A 12,273-nucleotide genomic window follows, 5' to 3' on the forward strand; every position below is an offset into this window, starting at 1 on the left:
AAAAATTAACTACACTGTCTGCTCCTGATTGCTAAAACGTGCCTGTGTATAGACGTCAGGTTAGAATGGGATCATGCTCGACTTTGGTTATATCATGTCCACCAGAAAGCATTGCTTACAAAGTGGACAAAGAAGCCTCTTCCTCCTTCCCTGAGTAGTTTTCCTATCTTCTCCAGATAATCCATTGAAGATCTAAAAAGCTGTTCATTTGGAAAAAGCCTGACTATAAATCTCACTGGAGACTAGGATGCAAACTCAATTGAGCACATTAAAGTGCCAAAATTCTGTGCTGAGGAGAGGTAGGATGTGGATTGGCATTCATACTTCACACAATGAACTTCCAATTGCAAGGCATGCCACCACGAGGAGGTACCTAGATAAGGAGTAAGGTGCTTTCACACAAGAGATAGAAAAGTCCTGGCATTGTAATGTACTGCCTACTCGACAGTTTCAGAGCAGGCAGATTGACAATTGAGTCCTAGCAGGAGGTTGTTGCCTGCCTCAGATATGGATGGCATGGCATGGCACAGAGAAACCAAGAATGGGGAATGGGAGAACATAATTTAGAAAGATAGCAAAATAAGGTTCCAACACTTAACATTTTAACTGTCAAGGCACCAGATAATTGGTTGCATTTTCCTGTGAAGCAGGAGGATACTAAAGGTGCAGCTGAAGAAAGGGATGGTAAGCCTGCTTCAGAATTGGTTGAACCTGTTCCAGAGGAAGTGCAAAAAATGTCCATTGTATTTTCTATTTTTAAAAAACAAATGATTATTCTGTGGATTGTTTTATGATAATTTCTAATGTTAAATGTTAGAAAGTGTTTTCTGAAAAATGAAGAAACATTTAACATTTTCTATTTTTCACATAATTCCCTGTGGGTTAACATTACTGTTAAAATAGCAGATAGTGCTTAATGCATTCATACGACACTACTATTATCACTAAAATGTTTTTGACCTATTGTTAACAAAAAATGCAATCAGTTATAACATAATTCATAATCACCAGTCATTTAATAATTGTTGGAAATGAAGCTGATTTTATCTTTTTTTTATAACCATATAACATTGATCACAGATGATGCCGGATGAGTTTGCATTCGAGGTGATAGAGCCCTCCACAGAAGAGGTAGAGGCTACTTTTGAGCCAGTTGATGCTCAACAGCTTATAATTGAAAAGAGCAATGCATCCTCACAAAGCAGCACCAAAGAACCTGCTAGACCAGAACTGCTGAATTTAGGTAAATCCCTCAAAATTAGCACTGGTGATATGAATGCCAGATGAATTCTGGATGTTGGACCTGTGAAAGTAGATCGCTCATATGTGAAAATCAATAGTGGGACCACTGTAATCTTTACCTGGGGATCAAGCTCACAAGCTATTTCTTAATTTTAAAACCAATTTTCATGAGAGGTACTGAATTTTTAAAAAAATGAAGTACTAGATGAGAATGAATCAGCATTTTGCTGCAATCACTACTTACAAAAACATCAATTTGCTGCTGCATGAATCAATCCTTATGTTCCAATAACCTAACAGAAACTTATTCAGCAAGAATTCACATTAAAATTTTTGTATGTTGCGTGCAGAATATTTTATTAGTATTGCAAAGATTTATTTGATAATATATATGTGAGAGACAATACTACACTGATAGTAATGTATTACTGATTTTGTAAGCTTGAACAACAACAACTTGCATTTATATAGCGCCTTTAATGTAGAAAAACGAACCAAGCTGTTTCACGGAGGTATACTCGCACAAAAACAGACGCCCAGACAAAGAAGGAGATATTAGAAGGGGTGACCAAAAGCTTGGTCAAAGAGGTGGGCTTTAAAGAGGTTATTAAAGGAGGAGAGACGGTGGGGTTTAAGGAGGCAATTGCAGCGTGTTGGGCCTAGATGGCTGAAGGCACGACCGTTAAAGGTGGAGTGAAGGGAGGGAAGGAAACACAAAAGGTTAGTCAGAGGAACGAAGAGTTCTGGGGTGGGGCGGGCCGGGGCGGTGGGGGGGGGGGGGGGGGAGTTGTAGAGCTGGAGGAGGTTATAGAGATAGAAGGGGATGATGCCTTAAAGGATTTAAACACAGGGATGAGAATTTTAAATTGGAGGCATTGGAGGACCGGGAGCCAATGTAGGTCAGCAAGGGCAGGGGTGATGGGTGAGCGGGATGGTGCAGAATAGGATACAGGCAGCAGAGTTTTGGATGAGCTGAAGTTTATAGAGTGTGGAGGATGGGAGGCCGGACAGGAGAGCATCGTAACGGTCGAGTCTGGAGTTGACAAAGGCATGGACGACAGCTTCAGCTGCAGATCAGCTGAGGCAGGGGCAGAGACAGGTCATGTTATGTTATGGAGGGGCAAGTGGGTGGCCTCAATGATGGAGAGAATATGGGGTTGAGTATGATGCAAAGTTTATGAGCAGTCTAGTTCAACCTGACATAGTGGCGAGGGTACGGAGTTAGTGGAGGGGGCCGAAGATGATGGTTTTGGTTTTCCTGATGTTCAACAGGAGGAAATTTCAGCTCATCCAAGACTGAATGTTCGATAAGCACAGGCAGTGGAGGGGTCGAGAGGTGCTGGAGTGGTAGAACTGGGTCTCATCAGCTTATTTGTGGACTTTGATCCCATGTCATTGGATGATGTCACCAAGAGGCAGCATGTAGATGAGGAAGAGGAGGGGGCCAAAGATAGATTCTTGAGGCACTCCTGAGGTAACAATGGAAGAGAAACCATTGCTGGAGATGCTCTGGCTACAGTTTGATATGTAACAGTGGAACCAAGCAGGGCAGTCCCACTGAGCTGGTGACTGCATTGAACTTAGTCGGGCCAACATTAGGGTGCTACATTAGCTTCAGTGCCCTGGGTTACAAAGGCTAAAATCAACCATTATTCATGCTTCCACCATTGTCCATTGATACCTACTTAAAGTCCTAATGTTGACATTGGATGAGGACATAATCCAAATTGGTTGTTATATGATTACAGTCAAAATAGATTGTCAAGGCTCATACGTGAATACCACCATTTAGGTGAGTACCAGAGGGAAGAAGAGTAGGTAGAACTGTCTACATCTTCAAGTGAAGAGGAGAAAGGAAAAAATTGGTGAGAGAAAGAAGTCCCCAACTGAAGCCACCTCTTTCCCCAGTATTAATTCCAATCTATTATTTCCACACCTCACCACTTCCATCAGAACTTCCCAGATGCCAATACCAGCCCCTCACCTCAGCTAAATCCCTTAGAGCACCATTCGCAATGTTCCCCTCCCACTGCTCCTGGATCCAAAACCCACTCTTCCACCATTTCTTTACCCCAAAACTCCATCTCACCACTACTAGAACTTCAAAATACCACTCCTAATATTCCCACACCCAGATCCAGAGACCTCTATGCCAAATGCACCCACTTCTTGGGATCCAGTCTACTGCTCTCAGATACAGTAATCCCCTTCCTGAGACTCCAGGGTCATCCTCCCAGCACGTCTCACTCCAGCACCTACCTCCAATCACTACCAAACCCGCAAGATTCAAGTTGCAGACTGCAAGAACCCCTCTTGGTAATCTGATATTCCCACTACTTCCAGACCTATACATTCTCCTCCCAAATCCTTCCACACCCGATGACTCTCTCTGCACCCCCCCCCCCCCCCACCCCGACCCCCCGAACTCCTCATGCTCCCAAAATTAGAGAATCCACTCTTCTGGGTGAGAAGGAAATTCATGAAGGTTTACAGCCTAGATTATGTGCTCAAGTCTGTAGTGGGGCTTTAATGCACAACCTTCTGACTCAGAGGTGAGAGTGCTATCAACTGAACCAAAAAATTCAGTACATAAGTAAGCCATAAAATTAACTACATAGGTAAACAAACATTTAATAATAATTATGGCCACTGATTTACAATTTCCATAAAAATATGGACATAATGACAAAATTTGAGTTCAAATATGCCACCAACATAACGCTTTGTAAGAAAAACATAATTTTACTTATTCAATAACCATAAATCCTTGGCCCTGAGAATATGCTGTACATTCCATGACATGAAATAGCTTATCCTCTGCCTCACAATGAACAATGCCACAGGAGATCTACTTGTGCTATTTCAAGTACTTTAACAATACATGCACTTCCTGACAATCATGCATAAGATTTCCACACATTTGAAATGTCATGGACTGTCTAATGCAAATTTCCGTATATGGTTAAAAAGTCACTTGCAAGGTACTTGCAAAAACTCTCCAAGAATACTGGAACCAGAGGCTAGAGTTTCCCACTTATGGCATTTGCTAACTTGCAGTTATCCTGTCCATTGAAATGAATGGGTTGGGGGTGGGGTGGGGTGGGGTGTGGGGGGAGGCGACTGCATACTGGCAAGCACACATGTGGAAAGCCCCAGCCAGAATGTCTGCAGTCTCTTAAATGACTTCTGTGTGAATTCATCCATTGTTTACATAACAGAAATGAGTCTTTATAGCTTTAAAGAGATACACGCCTACACTTTAGCAGAAGAATAATGCATTGTGACTTACAATAATGTTCCTGAACTTATAAAGCAGCACATTCCCATCTTGTTATCAGGAGCAGCATCATGGGAGATCTGCTAGTTTCTCTATGTATTTTAACCAAAAAACCCATTGAAATGTTAGTAGTATTACTTTGTATGTTCCATTGTTTTCTGTATTTCAGGAGAAATAAATATCTTTCCCTGTTTCCCCAGGCTTGCAATTAGAATGTCCTCCCAGCCCCAACTTTGTATGTGAGTCAGATGAAGAATCAGATGAAGAATCAAATACGGATGAAGAACAGACAGAATTGGTTGTGCTTGACCCAGATCATGTAAGAAATGTTTTAGCATTAGACAGTTCATCCAAATCAGAGCCTGAAGGTCATTATTTTCAAAATCAGTACGTGTTTTGGACTTTAAATTTCAATACTGATTTTTTTTTTTGGTAGCAAAACCAACCAGAATTAAAGCAATTCTGAAGACAATTATCATGACTTTCATAAGCAAAATTTTGCTAGTTGTTGGTATTAGGACTGTGCTCTTCAATAAATACGTGGGAATATTTCCAAGGCAGTAAATTAAGCAAGGAGTCCCAACACGAAGGAACATGTAAGCAGTTTGTAACAGTCAGCTAAACCCTGAAATAAGATTAGAGCCTTTAAGTCACCCTCTATCATCAGTTATTGTTATTAATTTATGTGGGTGAGGATTTATTCTGTTTTTGTGCCAGTAGTAGCTGTCATTGTAGTTGTTACCTGTCAGCACACTCCACATCTGAGATGCATGATGATGAAGATTATTGATTGTGACATCATCATTGCAGACTTAATACTAATTTCTAGAAATGGATTTGTATATAATTGATTCATGAATTAAAAATTTAATTGATCACAAAATCTTTGATTACTCAACATACATTTAATACACTCATTGTAGGGGAAGTATATTGCACCAAATTGCAATATAAAGGAGAATACCTTTCCAGTTGCTAGTTCTCTCAGTTGCCCCTTTTTATAATGTAGCACTGTTTGCTAGAGACACCTGGGAACAGTGTAAAACCTCCCCTGATGCGAAATCATGAAGAGTTGCTCCAGAAATATCATGAATAGTAATGGGAGACTATGGGGCTGCACTTCTCATTGAAATATTACTTTGTGATGTCACATCAGGGGAGAGGGTTTCTGTACAAAATCTCTGCCTATTTTTAACTAGCAGTTGTACAGCATAAAATATTTAACAAGGTTATGATGTGTGCAGATAATTCCCTTGATAATGATCAATTATGAGCAATTCAGTAACTGCAATTTTGTTTTAAGAATCTATAGAAAAAACACCTGTCCCTCCCTACGGCAGCAGGCAGAGCACTTCATATCGAAACTTGAAAAATACTCCATTCTCAGCTTTTGTCATCAGTTCAATGAGTACAGGTTCACCAAAAGAGAAAAGAAAAGTAATCTTTATCTTTTTTAAATTAATTTTTTTTGATAACATAGCCTCTAATGAAGCGCTTCCAGGAAGCTCTGAAGAACCATCTTTCAAAGCAAATGGACAAGTTAATCCTGGAGCTCAGGGAATTGGTAAGTGCAGTAACACCGCTTTAAATGTATTACTTATAGTTAAATAATATAAATTTTAATGCAGTGATTTGGCAATCAGCAACATTTAAATTACAGCTCTCCAACAATAATAGTTATGTATGGCAGTAATGAGAACTTATTCTGCAGAAAATTGTTTGCTAGCTATAACTCTTGACTACAGATCTTTTGACTTCGCAATTAGTTGCAGTGCAAACACTTAGCACTTTCCATGAAGAGAAAGGAAGTGTCAGCAAGCATGACATCCAAAACTGAGGAAAATCACTATCAAAATTATTTATCTGTTTTGTATTGCTTTTAAAATGGGCCCATCCCTTTTCAGCACTGCAGTATGTAGGTAAATAATGCTATTGTTTCCACCTTCAACAGGATTCTGCATCTTTTAGAAAACCATGTGTTCACCATAGTGATTACTATAGTGCATAAGTGGTGAAGGGTATTTATCATATTATTCTACACCAACACAATGTAATTCTGTGCCCCAAACAGTTTCCTTTACAGATTTTTTAAAAATTGAGGCCTTTAGTTAATGACTGTACTGTTTTGTCTCTACTTAGACATGGAGAATGAAAAAGCAAACAACTGAGCGTGAAGACACAGGAGTGATTCTTTATGGCGTACAACAGTCTCTTGCCCAAATGCAAATGGAACTTGAAAAATATCATAACCGTTGTTCATCAGTTTCAGCAAAGAGAAGACAGGCAGAGGATGATTTGGCATGTGTGAGGAATCTTTTCCAAATGTCACAAGCCACAACAAATAGCGAGCGCTTAAAAGGTGAGCTTAATAGTTTACTTAATTGTTTGCTACAACCACAAAACCGAAACAAAACTATCATTGAAGTCAATGACTTATTAGTTCATTGAAGTCTCCCATTTAGAAGCTTTGCTGGATATATAGAAAGGGAAATTATGAGACCAAGATTGATAAAAAAAATGCCATGCTGGACTCAATCTGAACAACTGCACATAATTAGACATATTCCAGCAAGCTCCCTTCTGCACACAGCTGAGCAAAGCATCCTGAATCAAATAAACACATCCATTTCATGTGCAGTAACACCTTCAATAACTGGTAGGCAAACATAGAAAAACATTGTAAGATGCTTTACAGAGGCATAATTAGACAAAAATGAAAGCCGAGACAAAGAAGGAGATATTAGGACGGGTGACCAAAAGTTTGGTCAAAGAAGTTAGTTTTAAGGAGGAGAAAGAGGTGGAGAGACAGAAAGGTTCAGGAAGGGAATTCCAGAGCATGAAGACACAGCGGTGGGACAAAGGGGAGGAGAATGCATGAAGCCAGAATCAGAGGAACAGAGTGCTTGAAGTAGTTGTAGGGCTGGAGGAGCTAAGACAGATCGGGAGGGAGCGAGGCCATGAAGGCACTTAAACATGCGGATGAGAATTTAAAATTAGAGGCTTTGGAGGACTGGGAGCCAGTTTAGATCAACAAGGACAGTGGGGTGGGTGAGCAAGATTTGGTGTGGGATAGGATATGGGCAGTAGAAGATTGGATGATCTAAAGTTTACAGAGCATGGAGGATGGTAGGACTGACAGTAGAGTATTGGAATGGTTGAGTCTGAAGATGACAAAGGCATGGATGAAAGTTTCGGCAACAGATGGGTTAAAGTAGGAGCAGAGTGATGTTATGGAGGGGCAAGTAGGCGATCTCTATGATGGAGACAACATGGGGTCAGAAACTCAGCTCAGTCAAATAGGTCGCCAAGGTTGCTAACAATCTGGGTCAGCCTGAGACAATGACCGGGGAGGGGGATGGTGAGGATATGGAGTTTGTGGCAGGGGCTGAGGACGATGGCTTCAGTTGTCCCAATGTTTAACTGAAGGAAATTGTGGCTCATCCAAGACTGGATTTTGGACAAGCTTTCTGACAACACAGAGGTAGTGGAGGGATCAAGAGAGGTGGTGGAGAAGTGGAGCTGGGTGTCGTCAGTGTACATGTGGAAGCTGATCCCAAGTCTGCGGATGATGTAGCCATGGGGCAGCATTTAGTTGAGGAAGAGAAGGGGGCCAAGGACAAAATTAATCAGCAAATAGTGATTAGGTTACACTAAGCTTTTGTTATAAAGCCAGTAGATTGTAGGAGGAAAAGAAGAGTGAGGAAGGTAAAGAGCTCAACAATTGTTAGGTCCTACCAAAAAGGGCAGATACAATATGAGGCAATGAGATGGGATTTTCTTCAATGAACTGAGGATGTAAAGAGGAATAAGTGTGTGTAGGATAGCATATTTGCAGCTTAGGGAAAACAAGCGAGGAAAGCTCAAAGAAGAACTGACCATAGTAGTATTTATTAAAATGAGAAAGGTTGCAACTGGAGAAAGCAAAAGAGGTGGAGGAAGGATCGTGTATCACATGTAAAGCTTTTTCTTGTAGTCTGTCCATGGTTGTGAGTGTCATATTAGAAGAGCCTGGAAATGAGAGTTTTGCCCTTTGTCCTACTAGCTGTGTCTTTATGCTGTGGAATTCCCTCCCTGAAATCTTTGGCAGATTTGAGCTTTATACACAATTACGAGTAATTAAGAGGAAAAAATGTATTTGGCACATAAGAGTAAGCTAAGCTTTTTGAAAGCATCTTTAGCAATGAAGGAGATGTGGGAGTTCTATCTGAAATCAAAGAGGATAGTGAAGCTATGAATATCAGATGAAAAAGGACTAGGGGTAGAGCTATCTGTTAAGTTTATGTAAAAAGAAGGAAAGCACCTAGATTCATGTTCACCTTATATAAAAAGTTGACCAATGAGAAACTTGCTTGTTTTAATTTATTAATAATATTTAATAAAAGTGTAATAGAAGTGCCTATCACAGAGTCCTGCAAACCAGAAATTATATATTACATGGGGGTAGAAGCCAGAATTGTCTGTACTGGTGCAAATGTGTATGCAGTGTGTTCCACTCGACAGTAAATAGAAGTGAATACCTTTATAACATGTAAATAATTCAAAAAAATTCAGCATAGCATCTAATGAATAAAACTTTATATATTTTAGATATTTTAATACTGATGGTGTCTGTGATGTGTCTTTGCTGGATAAATGGTAGACCCAGTTTGAGTGGCAGGCAGGAAGTTAAAAACAGCTAAATCCAGTGGCCAGTGTCACATAATAGTTCACATGATAGTTCACAAGCAAAGAAAAGGCTTTTATATTGCTCAGGTGCACTCCCAGCTTAGTCATCGTGATGTGCTTAATTTGGAGACGTTTTTTCCCTGAAAATGTTTCATCAACTGAAATACTTCTCAGCTGACTGATGGTTCACCAGCCGCAAAACTAAACCTGGTGTAAACCAAATTTAATTTGCTATATATAACAGCCACTGGGGCATAAAAAAACAATCTTTTGAAAGTTAACTCTGCATAAAATATTTTTTTTAAATGCAAAATTAGTACAAAATACTTGAGAAAGTGCTCATACCCCATATTTTGTTTCTCCTTTTTAACAACTTGTTCCCCACTTTCCTCTTCTCACTATGAGCTTGAAAAGCATTTGTTTATTTTTCTGGAAATTAAGTTTGAAATACTTTGCTGCAATTTTGAAATGTTCTGTTTTGTTCCAATGTTAATAGTTATCTCTAACCCATTAAACCAATCCATAGTGAAGGCAGTGTAGTATAGACATGGGGCAGCATTTTAGCACCCGCTATCGGGTGCGTTCCTGGCGGGGGGGGCCCCGAAAATCGGGAAATCCCGGAGCGGGACCGGAGCCCGCCGCGAACCCGCGCACTTATAGAGTCATAGAGTCATAGAGTTATACAGCACGGATAGAGGCCCTTCGGCCCATCGTGTCCGCGCCGGCCATCAGCCCTGTCTACTCTAATCCCATATTCCAGCATTTGGTCCGTAGCCTTGTATGCTATGGCATTTCAAGTGCTCATCCAAATGCTTCTTGAATGTTGTGAGGGTTCCTGTCTCCACAACCCTTTCAGACAGTGAGTTCCAGACTCCAACCACCCTCTGGGTGAAAAAGTTCTTTCTAAAATCCCCTCTAAACCTCCCGCCTTTTACCTTGAATCTATGTCCCCTTGTTATAGAACCCTCAACGAAGGGAAAAAGCTCCTTAGTATCCATCCTATCTGTGCCCCTCATAATTTTGTACACCTCAATCATGTCCCCCCTCAGCCTCCTCTGCTCCAAGGAAAACAAACCCAATCTTCCCAGTCTCTCTTCATAGCTGAAGCGCTCCAGCCCTGGTAACATCCTGGTGAATCTCCTCTGCACCCTCTCCAAAGCGATCACATCCTTCCTGTCGTGTGGCGACCAGAACTGCACACAGTACTCCAGCTGTGGCCTAACCAGTGTTTTATACAGCTCCATCATAACCTCCTTGCTCTTATATTCTATGCCTCGGCTAATAAAGGCAAGTATCCCATATGCCTTCTTTACCACCTTATCTACCTGTTCCGCCGCCTTCAGGGATCTGTGAACTTGCACACCAAGATCCCTCTGACCCTCTGTCTTGCCTAGGGTCCTCCCATTCATTGTGTATTCCCTTGCCTTGTTAGTCCCTCCAAAGTGCATCACCTCACACTTTTCCGGGTTAAATTCCATTTGCCACTGTTCCGCCCATCTGACCAACCCATCTATATCGTCCTGCAGACTGAGGCTATCCTCCTCGCTATTTACCACCCTACCAATCTTTGTATCATCAGCGAACTTACTGATCATACCTTTTACATTCATATCCAAGTCATTAATGAAGACCACAAACAGCAAGGGACCCACCACCGATCCCTGTGGTACCCCACTGGCCACAGGCTTCCAGTCACAAAAACAACCTTCGACCATCACCCTCTGCCATCTGCCACTAAGCCAGTTTTGTATCCAAAGTGCCAAGGCACCCTGGATTCCATGGGCTCGTACCTTCTTGACCAGTCTCCTGTGGGGGACTTTATCGAAGGCCTTACTGAAATCCATGTATACCACATCCACTGCGTTACCCTCATCCACACGCCTAGTCACCCCCTCAAAAAATTCAATCAAATTAGTCAGACATGATCTTCCCTTGACAAAGCCATGTTGACTATCCCTGATTAATCCTTGCTTCTCCAAGTGGAGACTAATTTTGTCCTTCAGAATTTTTTCCAATAATTTTCCTACCACTGATGTTAGGCTCACTGGCCTGTAGTTCCCCGGTTTTTCCCTACTCCCTTTCTTGAATAATGGTATTACATTAGCGGTTCTCCAGTCCTCTGGCACATCCCCTGTGGCCAGAGAGGTTCTGAATATATGTGTCAGAGCCCCCGCAATCTCCTCCTTTGCCTCACACAGTAGCCTGGGATACATTTCGTCCGGGCCTGGGGATTTATCCATTTTTAGGCCTGCTAAAACCGCCAATACCTCCTCCCGCTCGATGTTAATATGTTCGAGTATATCACAGTCCCCCTGCCGTATTTCTATGTCTACATCGTCCTTCTCCATAGTGAAAACAGATGCAAAAAATTCATTTAGAACCCCTCCTACATCTGCCGGCTCCACACACAGATTGCCATTTTTGTCCCTAATGGGCCCTATTTTTTCCCTAGTCATCCTCTTACCCTTAATATACTTATAAAACATCTTAGGATTTTCCTTTATTTTGCTCGCCAGTGTTATTTCATGGCCCCTCCTTGATCTCCTAATTTCTTTTTTAAGTATCCCCCTGCACTTTTTGTACTCCTCTAGGGCTTCCTCCGTCTTTAGCCTTTTGTATCTGCCAAAAGCCCTCCTTTTTTTCCTAATCCATTCTCGTATATCCCCTGACATCCAAGGTTCCCTGGAGTTCTTGGAACCACCCTTGACCTTTACGGGAACATGTTGCCATTGTATGGTCTCAATCTCCCTTCTGAAAGACTCCCATTGCTCCGATGCGGATTTTCCTACAAGCAGCTGATCCCAGTCCATTTTGGCCAGATCCTGCCTTATCCTATTAAAATCGGCCTTCCCCCAATTTAGAACCTTTATTTCCGGCCCCTCCCTGTCCTTTTCCATGACCACCTTAAATCTCACCGAATTATGGTCACTGTCACCAAAGTGCTCACCTACTAGCACTTCTTCCACTTGGCCGGCCACATTCCCTAGAATTAGGTCCAGTACCGCCCCCTCTCTTGTAGGACTTTCTACATGCTGGCTCAAAAAGCTCTCCTGGATGCACGTTAAGAATTTTGTACCCTCTAAGCCTTT

General features: G+C 41.5%; 1 protein-coding gene across 3 annotated transcripts in view; it reads left to right on the forward strand.

The window, feature by feature from the left end:
* ccdc40 (coiled-coil domain 40 molecular ruler complex subunit) overlaps positions 1-12,273 on the forward strand; it is a 69,099-nt gene that overhangs the window by 16,270 nt on the left and 40,556 nt on the right. For all 3 annotated transcript variants that reach the window (XM_068004104.1, XM_068004105.1, XM_068004106.1), the window contains 4 exons: positions 1,081-1,243; positions 4,720-4,838; positions 6,000-6,083; positions 6,659-6,878. In XM_068004104.1, the coding sequence (XP_067860205.1) occupies positions 1,081-1,243; positions 4,720-4,838; positions 6,000-6,083; positions 6,659-6,878 (586 nt within the window). The remainder of the gene's footprint in view (positions 1-1,080; positions 1,244-4,719; positions 4,839-5,999; positions 6,084-6,658; positions 6,879-12,273) is intronic.

The sequence above is a fragment of the Heptranchias perlo genome, chromosome 23, assembly GCF_035084215.1.
Source record: "Heptranchias perlo isolate sHepPer1 chromosome 23, sHepPer1.hap1, whole genome shotgun sequence".
Lineage (NCBI taxonomy): Eukaryota > Metazoa > Chordata > Chondrichthyes > Hexanchiformes > Hexanchidae > Heptranchias > Heptranchias perlo.